Source organism: Myxocyprinus asiaticus, chromosome 18 (assembly GCF_019703515.2).
Source record: "Myxocyprinus asiaticus isolate MX2 ecotype Aquarium Trade chromosome 18, UBuf_Myxa_2, whole genome shotgun sequence".
NCBI classification, from domain to species: Eukaryota; Metazoa; Chordata; class Actinopteri; order Cypriniformes; family Catostomidae; genus Myxocyprinus; species Myxocyprinus asiaticus.
Genome location: NC_059361.1, coordinates 28,799,860 through 28,823,042, shown reverse-complemented (window position 1 = coordinate 28,823,042; position 23,183 = coordinate 28,799,860). Strand labels below are relative to the sequence as shown.

General features: G+C 40.9%; 1 protein-coding gene across 3 annotated transcripts in view; it reads right to left on the bottom strand.

The window, feature by feature from the left end:
• LOC127456399 (alpha-1,3-mannosyl-glycoprotein 4-beta-N-acetylglucosaminyltransferase C-like) overlaps positions 1 to 23,183 on the bottom strand; it is a 228,290-nt gene that overhangs the window by 14,127 nt on the left and 190,980 nt on the right. For all 3 annotated transcript variants that reach the window (XM_051724867.1, XM_051724866.1, XM_051724869.1), the window contains 2 exons: positions 13,350 to 13,501; positions 12,342 to 12,489 (listed from right to left, as the gene is read on the bottom strand). In XM_051724867.1, the coding sequence (XP_051580827.1) occupies positions 12,342 to 12,489; positions 13,350 to 13,501 (300 nt within the window). The remainder of the gene's footprint in view (positions 1 to 12,341; positions 12,490 to 13,349; positions 13,502 to 23,183) is intronic.

Below are 23,183 nucleotides of genomic sequence, written 5' to 3'. Positions count from 1 at the left end.
TGCGCTCGTTCATAAGGCAGAGGAACGTGCTGGGGAATGGGAGGTCCGCAGGGGGATACCCGGCGGAGACGATCCCATTGGGGTCCCCAAATCGCCCCCAGTGCTAGCCGCGCTGGCCTCATACCCGTAGGTAGAAGGACCGAGGCGGGGAGCCGCTGGGGTGGCTTGCTTTCTTACGAAAGCAAGCCGCGACCGCAACGTTGCCATGGTCATGTTCTCGCAATGAGAACATGAACCATCCACAAACGCTGCCTCCATGTGGGTCGCGCCCAGACACGAAAGACAGCGATCATGACCATCCGAAGTTGAGAGATAACCAGGAATAACACACAATCGGAAAGGCATCTTTAAAAAGACGGGTCTTTAAAAAGACGTTCCGTGTGTGCCACAATTTTAGAGAAATATATACTCTTTTAGAGGAGGAAAAGCTCTTTCAGAAAATATACTCTCTTGTTTTTCTGCCAAAGTGCCCAGGGGCGTTCTCTGCAGAGCACCAGTGCAGAGGAGGGAGAAGCCGCTGAAATGCACCGTCAGATCCAGCAGAGGTGAATGAACAGTAGGATTCAGTTCAAAGAGCATGACCGTTCGGCTCCGAAGAGAAAATCTGAATGAGTGGTTGCATACCTGCTCCTTTTATACCCGTATGTTCGGGGGAGTGGCATGCAAATACCACTCGCCAATTTTCATTGGCCTTTTATCAAAGACCAGAGGTGTCTCGGGCTCCCAAGAGTGACCCCTAGTGTCACTACATCGACACATCTTCGAGTGAGTGACAGATAGGGAACAGAGGTTACACCAGTAACTAAGATGGTAACTCAACTTAAATAGTTAAGTTCACTCTACTTGAAAACCAAGTTAATTGAACTTAAATACTCAAGTTTTGGGAGACCCCATTACTCAATAGAATTGAGGGAACGAGTTTACTCAATCAAATGAGTGCAATGAACTTATTAGGGTTTTCCATGTATATATATATATATATATATATATATATATATATATATATATATATATATATATATATATACATGTATCACACAAGATTTATGTGATTTCTGTCTTTTTTCTTTCTCTCTGAGAGTCATGAAAATTCCACCACAGTGTCATTTCCACTGCATCTCAAATTCTGTATTGTGCTTAATAGAATTCTGTGGTGGAAATGATGCTGATGGAAATGACATTTTTAAACTTTTTATTTTTTTAATAAAAGGCTTTTCTGTCTTGCTAAAACTAATTTCATAACTTACATTTTATGTACCCTAAATACACATGATTAAATCATATTTTCACACTTTTGGCATTGAAAAAGTACCAAAAATAAATGATGATGGTATGATGGTAAAAAGTTTGTAAGTTAGTTTTAATGTGAAAAAAGCTGAAATATGTTATTTGTAAACAAATATTAAACTCCATTAAGTCTCGAGTTAAGAGCAACCTCAGAGCAATACATTTTCCTCTGAGTTTTCAGGTTAGGTAAAAGAATAACTGGAATAAATAAGTGGAATTTCAGTTCTTCACTAAATCCACCTAAATGTGTCCCGTTTTTTAAATAAACAAATGTTTCAGATGTGAAAACACTATAGTAACACTTAAAGCTGAAATTATTTTGAAATTTTGTTTTCAAACAGGTCTTCTGAACAATTCATACGTCTGCCATTAACCAGACAAAACAGATAGTTCTGCCCCAAACTCATCCCATTGGTTGAGCCAATGTTACTTTGTCGGGTTGGTTGGGATGTTTAAAAATATAGTTCACCCAAAAATTACAATTCTCTCATCATTTACTCACCCGCATGCCATCACAGATGTGTATGACTTTCTTCTGATGAACACAAACAAAGATTTTTAGAAGAATTTCTCAGCTCTGTACAATGCAAGTGAATAGTGGCCAAAACTTTGAAAGTCCAAAAATCAAGTAAAGGCAGCATAAAAGTAATCCATACGAATCCAGGGGTTAAATCCATATCTTCAGAAGCAATATGATAGGTGTACACTACCGTTCAAAAGTTTGGGGTCACTTGCCTGAAATGTTTCTCATGATCTTAAAAACCTTTTGATCTGAAGGCATATGCTTACATGTTTGAAATTAGTTTTGCAGACAAAAATATAATTGTGCCAACATATTAATTTAATTACAAAACTAAAATATTATTTTTAAAAAAAGCAGCCACTAAGCCCAACATATAGATGGAAACTCCTTCAATACTGTTTAAAAAGCATCCCAGGGTGATACCTCAAGAAGTTGGTTGAGAAAATGCCAAGAGTACATTTCTGCAAAATCTAGGCAAAGTGTGGCCACTTTGAAGATGCTAAAATATAACATAGTTTTGATTTATTTTGGATTTTTTTTTGTCACAACATAATTTCTATTATTCCATAGTTGTGATGAATTTACTATTATTCTAAAATGTGAAAAAAAAATAAAAAAAAAAATAAAATAAAATAAAATAAAGAAAGAATGAGTAAGTGACCCTAAACTTTTGAACGGTAGTGTAGTTAAGAAACAGATCAATATTTAAGTCCTTTTTACAATACATTTTTCTACCTGCCAGTAGGTGGCATGCATAAAAAATGTGAATCACCAAAAACAAAAGAAGAAAAATGTGAAAGTGAAAGTGGAGATTGATAGTAGAAAAAGGACTTAAATATTTATCTGCTTCTCACCCACATCTACGGTATTGCTTCTGAAGATATAGATTTAACCACTGGAGTCGAATGGATTACTTTTATGCTGCCTTTATGTGATTTTTGGACCTTCAAATTTCTGGCCACCATTCACTTGAATTTTGAATTGAAATGCACCTACAGAGCTGAGTTATTCTTCTAAAAATATTTGTGTTCAATAGAAAAAAGAAAGTCATACACATCTAGGATTACATGACAGTGAGTAAATAATGAGAAAATTAACATTTTTAATTTATTTATAAACAATCCCTTTAAACAATCAGAACAATATTTTAATAGCAGCACAAACACACAGTGTTTATTCTTTTCCTTAAAAACAACTTACATTGGCTAACTTACAGTACATAGGATAGAGGAGAAAATTCCAAAATGACATAAACAAAAAATACACACTTCAACGATTACTTCAGAAAATGTCTCGTTTGCGTACATAACCTCGGTTCCCTGAGTCGAAGGGAACGAGACCCTGCGTGCTAACGCATATGGGGAGTTGTCCTTCCACACAACCTAATTGAAACCTCTCTACAGTAACGGCAATATTCGCTATGGTGTTTGAGCCCCGCCCTTTTAGGCGTGAAGTTGTCCACTATAAAAGTAGGTGCAAAAACACCATTCCTCAGAATTTTCTGACAAGGAGCGCATTGCTCACACCACAGAAGAATTCTGAGTCTTGTAGTGGGGCCAGCGAGGTTTCGTACATAACCGAGATGTTCCCTTACGATGAAACATGACGCCGCAGTCCCGCGGGACAGCCACCGACACGAGTATGCCGCAAGTAAGTGACCCTCATGTTTGGCCAGGAGGAGAGCACTCAGAATGAATATATGAACTATAGTCATATAGTATGAATTAACCCCTTCACGAACCCTGTCGGGAAGGGAGTTATTTTTATAATGAAAGTGCTTGTACCTCACGATAAATTACAATGGCCTGATGCAGGTGGTTGTGTAAAATGATGGGAAGCCCATACTTAAGGGGAGGGACATAAGTATATGTTTGGCAAATGCAATAGCAAGTGCTCTAAACAGAGAGGACTTGTGAAGAGAGAGACGTTACCTCTAAACCTTGCGAATGTGTTTTGAGAAGACCATCCTGCTGCAAAACATGTCTTGTAAAGACACACTGTTCATCCATGCCCATGTTGAGTTACACTGTGACTCGCAAGCCAGGGCAATCGCATAAACAATCCAGTGAGAAAGTCTTTGCTTGGAGATGGACATTCCTTTTGTGCGTCCTCCATAGCACACAAGAGCTGATCAGACAGTCTGAACTGGCGGGTGCGTGTAGCCCCCGCACAGGACATAACAAATGCAAGGATTGTTCCTCATCCGAAATAAATGGAGGAGGGAAGAAAGCTTGAAGGTGAACCACCTGTGTTCTGAAGGCCGTGGTTAGAACCTTAGGCACATAGCCTTTTCTCAGTTTGACAGTGGCTTTTGAAAGACCGGGGCCAAACTCCAGACATGAATTGTCAATTGATAGTGCATGTAAGTCACGACCCATTTTACTGAGGCCAGAGCCAGCAGTAGTGCAGTCTTAATGAAGAGCATTTGCAAATCAAGTCCAAAGTCGAAGGAGGACCCTGCGAGCGCTTTTAAGACCAAAGTTAATTCCCAAGTCGGGACTGTAGCCAGCCAAGGTGGATTTAATTGTCTTGCTCCTCTAAGAAACTTTATGATTAAATCATGCTTGCCTATAGTGGTGCTAGTTTCAGGTGCGTGATACGCAAATATATTCACCACATAAACTTTGAGCATGACGGAGTGGGTCCTGTGTTTAATCGCTCTTGAAGAAATATGAGAATTTCATGTATAGGGCAGTTTACTGGGTCTTTGCCATGTGAAAGACACCAATCAGTGAACACATTCCATTTTAGTGTGTAGCTAAAATGGAATGTGGAAAAGCAGCAAGTCAATGTGTTCGCTCAGTAGTGCCTCTGATTGGCTAATAATAACCAATCGATGAGATAATTCAAAACACACACATCGTTCATTTTCAATGAGGTGACTGCTGCATCGATACATTTTGTGAACATGCGGGGAGCCAGAGACAGACTGAAATGAAGGACTTTAAATTGATACACAGTCCCCTCGAACATGAATCTAAAAAGCCACCTGTAACGCGGTGCAATTGATACATGAAGTACACTTCCTTCAGAGCTATTGATGCAAATCAGTCCTGAGGACGGATGTGCGATAATGTTTCTGAGTTAACATTTTGAATAGGAGCGTCGCGAGCATGCGATTCAAGCATCTCAGAACTAGAATGGGCCGAAGCCCGCTGTCCTTCTCCAGAACGTGGAATAAACGGCTGTAAATATGCTGTGTGTGTCGCAGTCTGTGGACGCAACACAGGCATATTGTGTGGTCAGACCACAGATTGTGCTAGATCATTGTAAACACCAGCTCTGACACCAAACAGTGAATACATTTCATTTTAGCGCATAGAGGCGTCTCGTGGATGGTGCTCTGGCCTGTAAAATGGTGTTCATGACTGAATGCGTCAGTTCTGACACGTTTAGCGTGCTCCCTTCAGGGGCCACACATGCAGGTTCCACAACTTGGGCTGGGAATGCCAGATTGTGCCTTGTGCCTGAGAGAGGAGATCTCTCCTCAGCGGTATTTCCCATGGCAAGCTGTAAAACATCTCTATCATTTCCAGAAATCATGGCTGATTGGGCCATTTCAGCGCAATTAACACTGGAGGAAGTGCATACTAGCATTTTGCCGGCCATATGTTGGCCAGCATATCGTGGCAATATTTATACGCCAATACTGTTGTGTTGTCCGAACGAATCAGAATGTGGTTATTCACAATACTGGAATGAAAAGCTCTCAAAGCTAGAAAGACAGCCAGTAGCTCTAGGCTACTAGAATGGGCCGAAGCCCGCCATCCTTCTCCAGAACATGGAATTAATAGCTGTAAATCCCACTGTGTGTGTGTCATAATCTGTTTTTTTAAAGACTGTACTTCATCGTTGTAAACACCAGCTCTGACATGTCCGTGAGGACTTGCCATGCATTTGCGCAGAGGGACAGCAGGCTTATTAATTCATATGAAACAACCTCTATCGTGTTCTTTGCGAGAAGATTGTGTATTTCGGCTCGTAACACTAGTGCGTCTTTGGACAGAACTATGAAAGACAGAACACCATTGAAACGGGGCAGCCGACGTGCAAATTGTATCGTATAAGCATGTACGATCGTTTTTTTTTAGCACCCAGTCGGAATGCCAGTAAGAGTTCACCACGCGTCTGCGTAATGGGACAGAGAGCAATCTGGTATATTCATAACATGATATAATATGCCGCTTACCATTGCGAAGCAGTTGCGCATAATGTGAGGCTTTGAAGAGGGAAAGCTCTTTATTGAAACAGTGTGAGTGTCTTATGCATGTGCAATCTGCGGTTGTGCAAAATATGTGGGCTTTGAAGTGGAAAAGCCCTTTATTGAAAACCTGTGAGCGTCTCGTGTGAGCGCTGCACTCTTTTTACAATCTTTGTATGTTCATACATGATATAATGCGCCGCTCACCATTGGGAAGCGGTTGTGCATAATGTGCTAACTTTATTGCATGTGATTAATGTGAGACATAGAAAACAACATATTGAACAACATTTTGAACAACAATATTCCTTTCCCGACAAACAGCAGTGGGGAAGAGGGGAACAGTATTGTGTGTTGGAAGGGGGGGTGTTTCTCATCAGCATGGGGCTTGCGCTGTGGCGGCTGCCTTCATTTGGGCCACGGCTTGCGTGGCTTTACCAGCGGTTCGACACGACATTTGGCGGCGCTGAAGCAGCTGGTGTGTAGTTTTTAGGGAGCGAGCCGGTTGTGATGAAGTACTGCTCCGTTTTGGCATAAAATGTCTCATAGCCTGTGATTGTTGCTGAGTCGTGACGTAGTGCTCAGCAATTCTATTCACAGAGCCTCTGGAAAGGCCGGCTGGAGACACCTGAGCATCAAATAGAGCAGCTTTTCCCAGATTTGATGATCCAAAAACACCAGGTTGCTCACTGACTTGCCAATGGCCTGTGCAGTGACTTTCTTGCAGCGCTAAGTCCGTAGTGGTGCGGAGCTCTTTGAACGTCTCTGGATGGTAGCCTTGCTCGTCCATTAGTTTGAGGAGCTTAGCTTGGAAAACTTGGAGCACCAACATCGCGTGGAATGCTGAACCAGTTTGGCCCACCGCTGAGTAGCTATGCTCTTCTAGCCAGTGTGGACGTTAGTCGACATGGCTTAAAGAGATAAATGGCGTGTGAGTTCCACACTACTCGCTGGGCAGAAATGTGCCCCTACCGCCTCTTCAGAGAGGGGTAGTTGGGCTTAGTGGTTTTCTTCCCTGTGATCCACATTAGAGAGGATGAAATCGCTGCGCTGGCGAGTTGAATAGGGTGCGCGCCAGGATTTTGGCAGTTCGTTATGAACTTCAGGAAAGGACAGGGCAAATCTACGGGACGCAGTCGCTTGATGGTGTCCGGACTGCAGGAACCATTCATCAAGGCAAGATTGTGTAGGTTCCTCTGGAGGAGACCACTCAATATTGAGCTCTTCGACCGCCCTTGAAAGGACGCGAAACATATCCAGGAGAAGTGATTTATCTATAAGAGTCTTCAGTTGCGTGTAAGTGTGTTTATTTCATTGTTTTCCTTTGTTGTAGAGTAGTATTCATTGCTAGACTTGTGCTGTTTGTTTACTGGCTTGAACTCGCATCGCTTAAACGTGTGTTGTTGTGTGTGTGCTATATTGTTTTGACTTGTCCCAGGGTATTCACTGCTAGATTTAGAGTTGTTTGTCCAATGTGTGTAAAACCATCCTTGTTTTTAGTGTCTATAAACAGTGCTTCACTTGTTTTAGAGTATTATTTATTGTTAAAGTGTAGCATAATTTATTTGCGGTGTACTGAAGTCGCATTTGTTCTCATGCTGTTCACCTCGCGCGACCCGTAGTTTCGGTTGCCCACGTGACTAGCTTTGTGCTAAGTAGCATAAAGGCGTGTCCTGCTTTTTTTCACTGTATGGCTCGTTAGCATCGTGTATATATTTGATGTGAATACTGACGCGGAAGCGGCAGCGGAGGTGGTAGCCCTCGTGTAAAGCCCTCCTCGTGTGAAGACCTACTTGTATAAAGACCAGCGAGTCTACCTGTGTGAGTCCACCGAGCAAGGACACCGACAATGCACCACTCACCATAGCACATAAGTATCTTTTTATTTTATCTCTTATTTTCCTTGTACATACTAACATGTCAACTTCAAGAATAACATATGCTTTCAAGCACATCCCTGTTATCTGTTACAGACCATTTACACAATATAGACATAAGACAAACCGCAACCCACACAACCTATGGCCACATAACACTTAAGCACCTGCTCCGCTCTCTTTCTCAGTGGGACTCTGGAACTGCCAGTCAGCTGTGAACAAAGCTGACTTCCTTCCAGCCTTTGCCACACAGTCCACCCTCAGCATCTTGGCACTGACAGAAACATGGATACGTCCAGAGGATACAGCAACACCTGCTGCTCTCTCCAACAACTTCTCCTTCTCTCACACCCCTCGACACACAGGGGTGGGGGAACAGGTTTGATCATTCATAACAACTGGACTTTTTCACCACACTCTTCTCTATATAACAATACTACTTTTGAATTCCATGCTATTTCTACAATGCAACCCACAAAAATACATGTTGTTGTCATTTATCGCACTCCAGGTCAGCTGGCAAACTTTCTTGAGGAGTTGGATGTCCTGCTGTCCTCCTTCCCGGAGGATGGTAAGCCACTTGTGGTTCTTGGTGATTTCAACATACACCAAAGCAAGCCACAGGCCACTAAACTTCATGCTCTTCTGGCCTCATTTGACTTGGAAAGTCTAAGCACCACAGCAACTCACAGATCGGGCAACCAGCTGGACCTCATTTTTACACGTAACTGTACCAACTCAAATATTCTTGTTACTCCTTTACATGTCTCTGATCACTACTTTGTTCAATTCAACATGACTCTCCCATCTACATTAAAACAGACTCCACCTTTGGTTTCCTTTCATCGTAACCTCCGTTCCCTTTCACCCTCTCACCTTTCCACTGCTGTCTCTACCTCTCTTCCTACACAAAATGTATTTTCCACCCTTGATGTAAACACTGCCACAGACACACTAAGCTCTACTTTAACAACCTGTCTAGACAACATCTGTCCTCTTTGCTCAAGGCCAGCACATACTACACCACACAGCCCCTGGCTCTCTGACGTCCTTCGTGAACATAGGACTGACCTCAGGGCAGCTGAGAGGAGATGGAGGAAATCTAAAGATCCAGCAGATCTAGGTAAGTATCAGTCTCTGCTTGCAACTTTTTCAGATAATGTTAAATCTGCAAAAACGTCCTACTACCAGAGCAAGATCAACAGCACCACAGACACTTGCAGATTGTTTAGAACATTCAACACACTTCTCTGTCCTCCCCCTCCACCGCCTGACACATCACTGACAGCAGATGTCTTCGCCACATTTTTTACTAATAATACATTATACATTCTCAGCACCTCAACCTGTCAAACACCCGTCTCCTGTACACAACCCCTCTGTCTCTATGTTCTCTTCTCTGACTGACACTGAGTTCTCTAAACTCCTCCTCTCCAATCACCCCACCACCTGTTCCCTTGACCCCATTCTTTCTCACCTCCTCCAGGCCATCTCTCTGTCCATCTTACCTGCACTCACTCACATAATTAACATATCTCTACTTACAGGCACTTTTCCCACTACATTTAAGCAGGCTCGAGTAACCCCGCCGCTGAAGAAACCCGCACTTAACCCCACACAAATAGAACACTACAGACCAGTCTCTTTCATCCCATTCATGGCAAAAACACTTGAAAGGGCAGTTTTCAATCAAATCTCTGCCTGTCTCTCACAGAACAAGCTGTTGGATGACAATCAGTCAGGCTTCAAAAGTGGACACTCCACCGAGACTGCCCTGCTGTCTGTCACTGAGTCGCTGAGATGGGCGAAAGCTGAATCCAGATCATCTGTCCTGATTCTACTGGACCTTTCTGCAGCCTTTGACACAGTCAACCATAAGATCTTACTCTCCACCCTCTCTTTGCTGGGCATCACAGGAACTGTGCTTGACTGGTTTAATTAATATCTCTCAGGTAGGTCCTTCAAGGTAGCCTGGAGAGGTGAGGTGTCCAAGTCACATCAGCTACTGACTGGGGTACCTCAGGGCTCAGTGCTTGGGCCACTTCTCTTCTCTATATACACAACATCACTGGGACCCATCATTCAGGCACATGGTTTCTCTTACCACTGCTACGCTGATGACACGCAACTCTACTTGTCTTTCCAGCCCAACGACACCACAGTGACCACTCGAATCTCTGCCTGCCTGGCAGACATCTCGGCCTGGATGAAGGAACACCACCTGCAGCTTAACCCAGTCAAGACCGAACTCCTTGTCTTTCCAGCCAACCCTGCTGTTGAACACAACATCACCATGCAGCTGGGTGCAACTACAGTAACGCCTTCCAAAACGGTCAGATATCTAGGGTTAACCATCGATAACATACTAAATTTCACAGACCACATCTCAAAGACCGCAAAATCATGTAGACTTACACTTTACAATATCAGGAAAATAAGACCCTTCCTCTCTGAACATGCCACACAACTTCTTGTTCAGTCACTTGTCATAACTAGACTAGATTACTGTAATGCTCTCATTGTAGGCCTCCCTGCATGTACAATTAGACCCCTGCAAATGATCCAGAATGCAGCAGCACGTCTGGTCTTTAATCAACCAAAGAGAGCACATGTTAAAGCACTCCTTGTCTCTCTTCAGTGGCTGCTAGTTGATGCACGTATCAAGTTCAAGGCTCTGATGCTGGCATACAAAACAGTCACTGGGTCTGCTCCAGCGTACCTAAAATCATTTCTGCAGAGCTACGCGCCCACTAGAAGCCTGCGGTCAGCTAAGGAACATCGCCCTGTTGTACCAACACAAAGAGGCACCAAAAAACTATCCCGGACTTTCGGCTTCATCATACCACGTTGGTGGAATGACCTTCCCAACTCCATCCGTGAAGCTGACTCACTTTCTGTCTTCAAAAAATGGCTAAAAACACATCTTTTGCATGAGCACTTAACCAGTCACTAAAAATAAAAAATAAAAATAAAAATTCCTTGTTGCACTTTAGTCTGTTTTGAATGTTATTCTGATGCTAGTGAAACTTTGTAATATGGCACTTTTCGTACCACTGTCTCCTTAAAATGATTTGCTTATGTGCTCCTCTTTTGTAAGTCACTTTGGATAAAAGCGTCTGCCAAATGAATAAATGTTAATGTAATCTCCTTGTCAGTGGTGCGTACACGCTCCTCGCCCTCGCTGGGGGAAGGAGTGGCAGCATCATCCACTGACCACTCGCCTGATGCAGTGAGAGACATGACATCATCATCATCCCCAGCGTCAGAACCGCCAAACGAGATGAGGCCGTGTGCTCCTGCGGGGGGCCGGAGCTCATCACGCACATAATGTATTGGCATAGATGCGTTACATGAAGATTGAGGGGCTTGCAGGGCGTGTGCCGGCACGAGGACCACCTCAAATTCATCCTGCTTGACCTCGCGGCCCCGCTGTGCTTCCTCGTGTGACCCCTCAGGTATCACAGAAGAGGCGGGAGGGAGGGCACGTGAGGCTGATTTGTCCCTCAGAATGAGGGTGATTCGTGAGCACAGCGTCTTGAGACTCATGCCCTTGCAGTGAGGGCAGTCTGTCATCATGAGAGCTGACTCTGCATGGGCACAGCCCAGACAGAGAATGCAGCTCTCATGCTGATCTGACTGTGGGATATACCTCTTGCACAAGGAACATTTACGGAACGCCATCTTTAGAAAGACGCGAACACGTAAGTGACTCTTATTAATATATATATATATATATATATATATATATATATATATATATATATATATATATATATATACACAATATATAATTGCTTTATAAGGATACATAACACCTGCCGAAGCGCTGCGCAGAATCAGGATGCTGAAGCGGCCCATTCACCAGTGAAGCGTCAAGCAGTAAGGCGGAGTGATGTTCGTCGGAGCGCTGCAGGGGAGCGGAGAGTCTTCTTGTTGCCATGAAGATTCTGCCTGCTGACTCGTGTAGTCGACGGCGAAGCAGTAGAGGGCTTCTAGACGAGAGATGAATCGCTGTCTTGAAGGAAGACATTTCTGAGAAATGATGTTTGCGCACATGCTTTTATAGTGGACAGCTTTGCAGAAAAAAGGTGGGGCTCAAACACCATAACCAATATTAGAATATTGCCGTTATTGTAGAGAGGTTTCAATTAGGTCGTGTGGAAGGACAACTCCCCATGTGCGTTAGCACACAATGTCAAATGTACTGAGTCATAAGGGAACTAAAATGATCATGTCATTACTATTCAGGAGAAACTGCTACCAATCTCACAGCTGTACACAAATCAGTGAAATACTTCTATTAGTTTGTAAGACAGGACGTTCACTATAATTAGGTAACACAAAAAATAATGCAGAAGTAAGTTTTAATGTGAAAAAAGTTTAAATCTGTTAGTTTGAATAAAAATCAGCCCTTGGGTAGAAGAAACACCCATACAAGTGGAGGAACTCTTACTCTTTCGTGGTAAAGGTGTTCCAGCAAGGTACCGATAAGTCACATTAATGGTTCCAGAAAAATTGGTGATATCTTTAAAGGTGTGAACATATCGCTCAGAGTTCAGAGGATGCATTGAGGTCTCTCGCAGCTGACGTTTATCTTCCTCCTGAAACATATGACAACCATAGACAAGTCCATTAGTCTCCTGTATGCTTGTCACAGGATTCTAAATTGATCAGCAACAATCCCTATGAGATGGGGGTGAAGCTGCAAAGAGTCTTCATTAGAAGAAGAGGCTACACTAGTATATGTTATACTAGTGTATAGTGTATGTTCATGAGATGTTAGAATCCATTTGCATCTCCAAGCATAAACACTGCAGGTCATTATTTTTTAGAATTCACAATATTCCTGCCCACCCTTGTATAATCTAATCAAATACAAATGATGGCCTTTGAATAATTAATTGTGCACAAAGTATTACTCCATAAATCACTTGTCTAGCATTAAAGTATAGCATTGTTACTATCCTTCAGTCTTTTTAGTACACATTAAATGTTCACACTCTACAAAAAAATTTGTATTTTAATTAAATGGGGGTGTTTTCGAAAAGTGACTGTCAAAAATTGGTACAACTTTTTAATAATTCAACAGACAAACACACCCGACATGTTATGATCACAAAGTTTTTTATCATAAAGTTGGCCTCATGAATAATAAATGAGTCTCTTGCATTTGGACTGCCTCTACATCATGAAATTTTAAACATGCTGCATCGTGAGCTCTGATAATTATATATGCACAGCGCAGCACCGGCAGCTTTACACGCAACATTTGGTAATTAAAGCGTACTGTATAAACAAAATAAATTTCAGTACAGAGATAATTAATGCTAAAACATATGTAATAACAGTAGTCAAGTTGTTGTGAAGTCCACTATTGTCTTGTTATCTGCTCCACTGATGTTGTAAATACATTGACCTCTGTAATTTACACACTGTATATTTAACAAGCAATGGAACTCACCAGCACGTATCCATCCTCAATGTAGAGGTTTATGAAGAGCAAGAAGGTAATGAGAGCCACCAGGAAAGGAATGGCAGAACGTTTTCGGAAACATCTCATCTTGTCCAGGTACTTCAACACCAGCCTCATGATGGAAACTCTACAAGTCTGATCTGAGAAATTCCCATACAGAAAATACTTTATCAGGATGTTTCTCCATTACATAAGGATATTGCTCAGATACCAAAGTCTGCAACTAGATGTCAGATATTTCAAATGAACTTAAGCATTTCATATCAAATTCTTCCAAGAATCCAATTATCTGGGCTATGCTATCTATTTAAATGTTATAGCTTTATACTCTTATTGTATGTCAATAGTCTATTTTAATTTTTCTTAAGGAATTCTAGGAGAAACATCTGAGACAATATTGATATTCAGAAGAAAAATAACTACATAAAAGTAAAAATAATAATAATAATAATAATAAAAAAAAACCTCTGAGCAATAAAATTTCCTAAAAAGTACAACTCTGAAGTGTAATTTCAAATCTTGGCTAAACCAACCTAAATGAGTCCCTTTTTAAATAAACAAATGTTTTAGAACACCATAAAACTAAATACAGACTTCCTGAACACTCGTCTTCCATTGGCTGGACAAACAGATAGTCCCGCCCCAAACTCACGCTATTGATTGAGCTAATGTTACTTTGTTGGGCTGGTCATGATGCTCAAATGAACAGAAACATTTTATGATAGCGCCACAAAGCTACAGTGTTTACACTTTTTGTGGAAAACAACTTAAAAAAACACCACCTTTAAAGGGATAGTTCACCCAAAAATGAACATTCTCTCATCATTTACTCACCCTCATGCCAAACCAGATGTGTATGACTTTCTTTCTTCTGCTGAACACAAATAAAGATGTTTAGAAGACTATTTCAGCTATGTTGGTCCTCCCAATGCAAGTGACCAAAACATTGCAGCTCCAAAAAGCAAATAAAGGCAGCATAAAAATAATCCATATGACTGCAGTGGTTAAATCCATGTCTTCAGAAGCCATATGATAGGTGTGTGTAAGAAACAGATACATTTTCAAGTCCTTTTTTACGATAAATCTCCACTTTCACTTTCTTACACATTCTGAAAGTGGAAATTTATAGTAAAAAAGGATTGAAATAGAAATATGTTTCTCACCCAAAGTGATTGCATCACTTCAGAACACCTATATTAAACCACTGGAATTGTATGGATTATTTTTATGCTTTGAAAGTCTGGTCACCATTCACTTGCATTGAAAGGACCTACAGAGCTGCGATATTCTTCTAAAAATCTTTGTTTATGTTTAGCAGAAGAAAATCATACACATCTGGGATGGGATGAAAGTGAGTAAAGGATGAGATAATTTAAATTTTTTGGATGAACTGTCCCTTTATGTACAGAACACTAAAATGATCATGTTATTGCTATTCAGGAAAAGCTGCCACCATCTTCATAGTTGTACACACATCAGTGGAGCACTTCATTTTGTTTATAAGACAGGACATTCACTATAAGGTCACACTAAAAATAATGCAGCAGTCTCCTGGTGCCTCCAAGTCCAGTAATTAACCTGACAACGATGTAGAACATGATGTAAGGTTAATATTCTGGTCTTACTCACCAGGTATTAGCAAAGTCTGCAATCTGTGTCTTTAAGTCCTATTGTTTTGCCCTATTTTCAGGTCTGTGCACCAAGAGCAAAGTATGTTTCTTAAAAGCTATACTGCAAGTCGAAATGGCTTTTCAATTTTGGCCATCTTCGTCTAATGATGATGCATGGTTGGAGTGGCTGTCTATGAAAAAAAAATCAGCTCTGCTATGTGCATAAAATACACCTCAGGCATTCTTTTATCTCTGACCTCAAATTACGCAGAGTAATTTGAGAACAGAAAGATGGTACACGTGTTTTGGAAGGCTTTCCATGTAAGTATTAGTGTAACCTTTTCGATGACTGCTGCTAAGCACCTTAGACCACAAATGTAATACAACAAAACTTTATATTGGATTCCATGACCAGATGTGTATCAGTCCTGCCCAATGAGTCTTCCTTCTAGTTCACCAATGAATAAATAAATAAAATAAATAAATAAATAAATAAATAAATAAATAATAGCTTAATCATCCTCATGTGTTCCAAACCTGCATAACTTTCTTCCATGGAACATAAATGGAGATATTATGAAGAATGTTAGGGACTGACAACCTCAGTCACCCTTCACTTTCAATGTATGGAAAAAATATGCAGTGGACGAGAATGGTGACTGAGGCCGCATTGTGCTAAACATCTCCTTTTGTATTTCGAGGAAGAAAGAAAGTCACAGAGGTCTGGAACAACACTTTTGAGTTAATGATAACAGAATTTTTGTTTTTTGGTTAACGATTCCTTTAAAAGTTGCTAACTCATTCAGATCAAATATATAGCATTTTATACAACAGAAGTAATTTTTGAATGCATACTTTAATCACATATTAAAGGCAAATGTGTTAATTGTCTATGACACTTTAAGTTAAGACTAACAACACAAGAAAGATCTATGCAATCATATAGACAGTTATATGTATGGAGAATTCTGTTTTTCCATATACAGTATATATATATATATATATATATATATATATATATATATATATATATATATATATATATATATATATATATATACACTATATTGCCAAAAGTATTCGCTCACCCATCCAAATAATTGAATTCAGGTGTTCCAATCACTTCCATGGCCACTGGTGTATAAAATGAAGCACCTAGGCATGCAGACTGCTTCTACAAACATTTGTGAAAGAATGGGCCGCTCTCAGGGGCTCAGTGAATTCCAGCGTGGTACTGTGATAGGATGCCACCTGTGCAACAAGTCCAGTCGTGAAATTTCCTCGCTACTAAATATTCCACAGTCAACTGACAGTGGTATTATAACAAAGTGGAAGCGATTGGGAATGACAGCAACTCAGCCACGAAGTGGTAGACCACGTAAAATGACAGAGCGGGGTCAGTGGATGCTGATGTGCATAGTGCGCAGAGGTCGCCAACTTTCTGCAGAGTCAATCGCTACAGACCTCCAAAGTTCATGTGGCCTTCAGATTAGCTCAAGAACAGTGCGTAGACAGCTTCATGGAATGGGTTTCCATGGCCGAGCAGCTGCATCCAAGCCATACATCACCAAGTGCAATGCAAAGCGTTGGATGCAGTGGTGTAAAGCACGCCGCCACTGGATTCTAGAGCAGTGGAGACGCATTCTCTGGAGTGACGAATCACGCTTCTCCATCTGGCAATCTGATGGACGAGTCTGGGTTTGGCGGTTGCCAGGAGAACGGTACTTGTCTGACTGCATTGTGCCAACTGTGAAGTTTGGAGGAGGAGGAATTATGGTGTGGGGTTGTTTTTCAGGAGCTGGGCTTGGCCCCTTAGTTCCAGTTAAAGGAATTCTGAATGCTTCAGCATACCAAGAGATTTTGGACAATTCCATGCTCCCAACTTTGTGGGAACAGTTTGGGGATGGCCCCTTCCTGTTCCAACATGACTGCACACCAGTGCACAAAGCAAGGTCCATAAAGACATGGATGAGCGAGTTTGGTGTGGAAGAACTTGACTGGCCTTCACAGAGTCCTGACCTCAACCCGATAGAGCACCTTTGGGATGAATTTGAGTGAAGACTGTGAGCCAGGCCTTCTCGTCCAACATCAGTGTCTGACCTCACAAATGCGCTTCTGGAAGAATGGTCAAAAATTCCCATAAACACACTCCTAAACCTTGTGGAAAGCCTTCCCAGAATAGTTGAAGCTGTTATAGCTGCAAAGGGTGGGCCAACGTCATATTAAACCCTATGGATTAAGAATGGGATGTCACTTAAGTTCATATGCGTCTAAAGGCAGGTGAGCGAATACTTTTGGCCATATAGTGTATGTATACACTATATGGCCAAAAGTTTGTGTATAACCCCTTCTAATTAACGAATTTGGTTACTCCATTAAATCCACTAAAGAAAAATCTTAATGTTTCTTTATGTAATGGCTTGGGCTTTGTGTGCGTCCAAATTTGTGGCAACTGTTTTGGGATAACCCTTTTCTTTTCCAGCATGACAATGCCCCTGTGAACAAAGTGAGGTCCATACAGAAATGGTTTACAGTGTCTGGCGTGGAAGAAATTGACTGGCCTGCACAAAGCCCAGACCTGAACCCCACTGATCACTTTTGGGGTGAACTGGAACAGAAAATGTAAGTCAGACCCCATCGACCAACATCAGCTCCAGACCTCACTGATAGTCTTGTGTCTGAATAAGAGCAAATCCCCGCAGCCATGTTACTACATACAGTATAGTGGAAAGCCTTCCCAAAAGAGTGGAAGCTGTTATTACAGCAAAAGGGGAAATTGATGCCTAAGGTTTTGAAATCAAACGTTTATCGAGCACATATGGTGTCCACAAACATTTGGCCATATAGTGTATATATATATATATATATATATATATATATATATATATATATATATATATATATATATATATATATACAGGTGCATCTCAATAAATTAGAATGTCGTGGTAAAGTTCATTTATTTCAGTAATTCAACTCAAATTGTGAAACTCATTTATTAAATAAATTCAATGCACACAGACTGAAGTAGTTTAAGTCTTTGGTTCTTTTAATTGTGATGATTTTGGCTCACATTTAACAAAAACCCACCAATTCACTCTCTCAAAAAATTAGAATACATCATAAGACCAATAAAAAAAACATTTTTAGTGAATTGTTGACCTTCTGGAAAGTATGTTCATTTACTGTATATGTACTCAATACTTGGTAGGGGCTCCTTTTGCTTTAATTACTGCCTCAATTCGGCGTGGCATGGAGGTGATCAGTTTGTGGCACTGCTGAGGCGGTATGGAACCCAGGTTTCTTTGACAGTGGCCTTCAGCTCATCTGCATTTTTTTGGTCTCTTGTTTCTCATTTTCCTCTTGACAATACCCCACAGATTCTCTATGGGGTTCAGGTCTGGTGAGTTTGCTGGCCAGTCAAGCACACCAACACCATGGTCATTTAACCAACTTTTGGTGCTTTTGGCAGTGTGGGCAGGTGCCAAATCCTGCTGGAAAATGAAATCAGCATCTTTAAAAAGCTGGTCAGCAGAAGGAAGCATGAAGTGCTCCAAAATTTCTTGGTAAATGGGTGCAGTGACTTTGGTTTTCAAAAAACACAATGGACCAACACCAGCAGATGACATTGCACCCCAAATCATCACAGACTGTGGAAACTTAACACTGGACTTCAAGCAACTTGGGCTATGAGCTTCTCCACCCTTCCTCCAGACTCTAGGACCTTGGTTTACAAATGAAATACAAAACTTGCTCTCATCTGAAAAGAGGACTTTGGACCACTGGGCAACAGTCCAGTTCTTCCTCTCCTTAGCCCAGGTAAGACGCCTCTGACATTGTCTGTGGTTCAGGAGTGGCTTAACAAGAGGAATACGACAACTGTAGCCAAATTCCTTGACACGTCTGTGTGTGGTGGCTCTTGATGCCTTGACCCCAGCCTCAGTCCATTCCTTGTGAAGTTCACCCAAATTCTTGAATCGATTTTGCTTGACAATCCTCATAAGGCTGCGGTTCTCTTGGTTGGTTGTGCATCTTTTTCTTCCACACTTTTTCCTTCCACTCTACTTTCTGTTAACATTCATGGATACAGCACTCTGTGAACAGCCAGCTTCTTTGGCAATGAATGTTTGTGGCTTACCCTCCTTGTGAAGGGTGTCAATGATTGTCTTCTGGACAACTGTCAGATCAGTCTTCCCCATGATTGTGTAGCCTAGTGAACCAAACTGAGAGACCATTTTGAAGGCTCAGGAAACCTTTGCAGGTGTTTTGAGTTGATTAGCTGTTTGGCATGTCACCATATTCTAATTTTTTGAGATAGTGAATTGGTGGGTTTTTGTTAAATGTGAGCCAAAATCATCACAATTAAAAGAATCAAAGACTTAAACTACTTCAGTCTGTGTGCACTGAATTTATTTAATACACGAGTTTCACAATTTGAGTTGAATTACTGAAATAAATGAACTTTTCCACGACATTCTAATTTATTGAGATGCACCTGTATATATATAAAATGATTAAAATTAAGCAGGATTAAGCAATCCAGGATTGGTTGCAACCCACCGCCTTTCTTTGGTACGATGAAGTAAGGGCTGTAGAACCCTATCCTCATCTCGACCGGAGGGACAGGGTCTATTGCGCCCTTGCTCAGGAGGCTCGCGATTTCTGCACGCAAAGTAGCGGCATTCTCGCCCTTCACTGAGGTGAAACAGAAGCCACTGAACCTGGGCGGGTGCCTGGCGAACTGAATCACGTTGCCGAGTCGGACGGTCCGGGTCAGCCATTGCGACGGTTTTGAAAGCGCGAGCCACACGTCCAAACTCCTGGCAAGGGGGACCAAGGGGATAATCTTGTCGGACGTACCGGCGGGTGGGGCCTCGCAGCGGGGCGGAGCTTGAGGTGCCCCGTGGCCTTGCTGAGTCGAGGGACATCGAAGCACTTACCTGGCTCCTGCCGCCCACCATGAGATTGTCCGAGGAGGGGGGAGGAGAAGTCTCATCCCCGTGGTCCATCGGCACTAATCCAGTGTGGAGGTATTCGTGCCACAGCCAAAAACAAAAGAAGAAGAATGTGAAAGTGAAAGTGGAGATTGATAGTAAAAAAATACTTCAATATTTAACTGTTTCTCACCCACACCTATCATATTGCTTTTGAAGACATGGATTAAACAACTAGAGTCTTATGGACTACTTTAATGCTGTCTTTATATCTTTTTGGAGCTTCAAAAATTTGGTCACCATTCACTTGCATTTGGAGGTCCTACAAAGCTCGAATGTTATTCTAAAAATATTTGTTTGTGTTCTGCAAAAGAAAGAAAGTCATACACATCTGGGATGGCATGAGGGTGAGTAAATGATGAGATAATTTTTTATCCCTTTAATGTATTGAGAGTAGTAAGAGGTGAATTAATTTTAGATGCAGTACTCTATCTTGCACTACAATTTACAGCCTCAAAGGAATAGATGAGTTTAAACTCAGATAAAGCAAGAGTGAAAATTCAATAAAACTGTTTTTGAACTAAGCTAATTGAAACTTCAAATATAAATGTTTTTCAAATATCTTACAAAAACTGGCTGCAAACCCTCAGTAGTCTTACAACCCCTCAAATCTCCCTGTGAAGTGTATAGCCATTTCAGACAATTCATTATCCCTCCCTCTTTCATAAATGCATAGAGTAATTCTTGTTGACATACACAAAATCAATTTTAAGCTCTCTAAAGCAAAAGTCCTCCAAATATGGTAGAAAAACAAAGATTAAATAATAATTGAATTTCTTCCCAGACTAAAGCCGCAAATGTAGTTTGTTAAAGGGAAAACCACCAACCAGGTACCATCGTCTGTTGCGTAATTACCCCTGACAGTGCCTGATTCTAGAGCTGAAATTACAGGCAGTCTGCAGAGCTGCATACAGCTGCCGGGGATCTAGCTTTTTGTAGAAGGTCTCATCTGAGAGAGTGCTGATGTAAATAACCTGAGGCTCATACCCATTCCCTGCCACTCGGTAGATGATCACCTCCCAAGGTGAGCAGTCCTTTCAGCAGTCAATGTAAACTGCCCATTTAGAGCAATATTGCCATGCTAAACGAAGTGGTTAAATTAGAAAACAAGAAGAGTAATCTAAAGAGTTGATTTCAAATCCAGATGGTCCTTGTGTCTAACATCAGCTCATTTGTGCATTATACTGTGTTCACTAATGTGAGCTGTCACAGTTTTACCAAACTCACAGGCAGTGTACTTATAAACACCCATTCATTACAAGATGAGAACATTGTGGTGGTAGCATTCTGAGTTCTGCATTTGCAGACATTTATCTAACGTTCTTATCTTTTCATTCTCCTCTGCATGACAGAGGGGGTGTCATTTCTCCCACAGTGCCATCTCTCTCTGCCTTGGTGACATGAAATAAAGAATAAACTTAAGAATGAGAAACAAGAAGCTCCCTGGTGAGAGGAAGGCAATTACAGTCATGTCTGATGTGCCGCAAGACCCCATGAATAAGAAAAACAAATCAGTTTACAGAGTTTGCAATGGCTTACAGAGATGTTTGAGGAAGGATGTCTTCTAGATTGTGAGACTACTATGCAATTTTTATTATGTACAGTAAATGCACTATGAGAAAATGTGGAATTAGAGAACACTTGGTTTGAGTTTGATTCAACACAAACACTCCTGGCACTCAAAAACATCTCAGTTATGAATAGTGAACCTCCAAGGTCCTTTACATGAGGGGTGTTTTCGGGTATGTTTTAGTGATGTAAAATTGTATTCGAAGGCTCACTGTTGCAAACAAGATATTTTTGTGTATTCTCTAAAAACCTGATCCTTTAAGCCCCTAATACAAAATAAATATTAGTCCGCAAATTTACTTGCAGCTCAGTTGTAAAATAAATTAAGCTTCTAAAGGATCTTGTCACAGAAAATTTTTAATTTTTATTTTAATTCTAAGTCTAATTCTAACACTGTTTCCTAACCAGACGTGACACAATAAAGCAAGGAACTATAAATTCCATTGAATGAGCGACAGGGCATTTATTTTTTTTGCCCACTATTTACTGTGAAATTGGTCAAAATCCTGCTCCTCATAACTTTACATTAAACATTTTGCAGCAGTTTCACATTCAGTGTGGACAAATTGCTTGCCGTTGGAAACTTGTTACATTGGTTCTGGTTAGGACACAGTCTAATTCTAACTCTAATGGGTTTTTCACATTTTAAATTGTTCATTTTTAATCCTGAGTTAATGTAATCCTGGGTTATATTGTTTGATGTTTTACAATGTTTATACTTTACCCTGAGTTTGTTATTCACACTGAATACCTCTGGTACAACATAAAAAAAAGATGTTAACATAGGAGTAAGCGTAGTGTGAAATGTATTCCTGAAAAAGTAAACCTACACCAAGTAAACTTTCTGTTTACCACAAACAGAAGCTTGCAGATCAAACCGTAAGCTAATGTTGAAATCATGTGCCAGAGATTTTCTTTCAAATCAAGACAGCTTCATAAAACCTTTGTCAGCTGTAGCTTTTATGCTACTTAGGACACAGAGGCATACCATAGAAAAAAATCCAATTTAACTAAGAGAGAAACAGATTAATAAAGCTGGCAGTAGAAAGCAATTCTTCCACATTTGATCTTGTGATTTGTTTTACATTATTCCCCAAGGGAATGCTGCACCTCGCTGATATACAGCTCTGCACAAATATTTTTATTAATTAAGTCATAAAATTTTACTGCTTTCTGCTCTGCCTTTGTGTCAGAGCTTCAGCCACTTAAATAGATTTTTCTCCTCAACAGAAGGGCTGAAAAATAGAAAAATAGTACCAGCTTCAGATGATAAGAGACACTGCCTATAGATGAACACTGTGGGCCTGTGTGCAGTGAATAAACTTGATTTAGTTAATTAAATGAATTTCTCTGTGTTAATCAATTTGTGCATTGCAGCTCTGTTTATCAAAATTTGCCATTAGGCGTATTTACAACAAAAAATGCAATTATGAAAAGGATCATAGGTCTTTGTTGAAAATGTGCATTCAACAACACATTTGAGAAAAGCGAAAATAATGTCTGCTTCATCATGTTTGATGCAGTAGAAAATAAAAGGCTGTGGTTTATGACTAATGTTTTGACTAATATTGACTATGCTCAAATGAAGGCATTGATTAATCATTTGCATTTAAAAGCAATAATTACGATTCTCTACAGCTTGTAGTTAA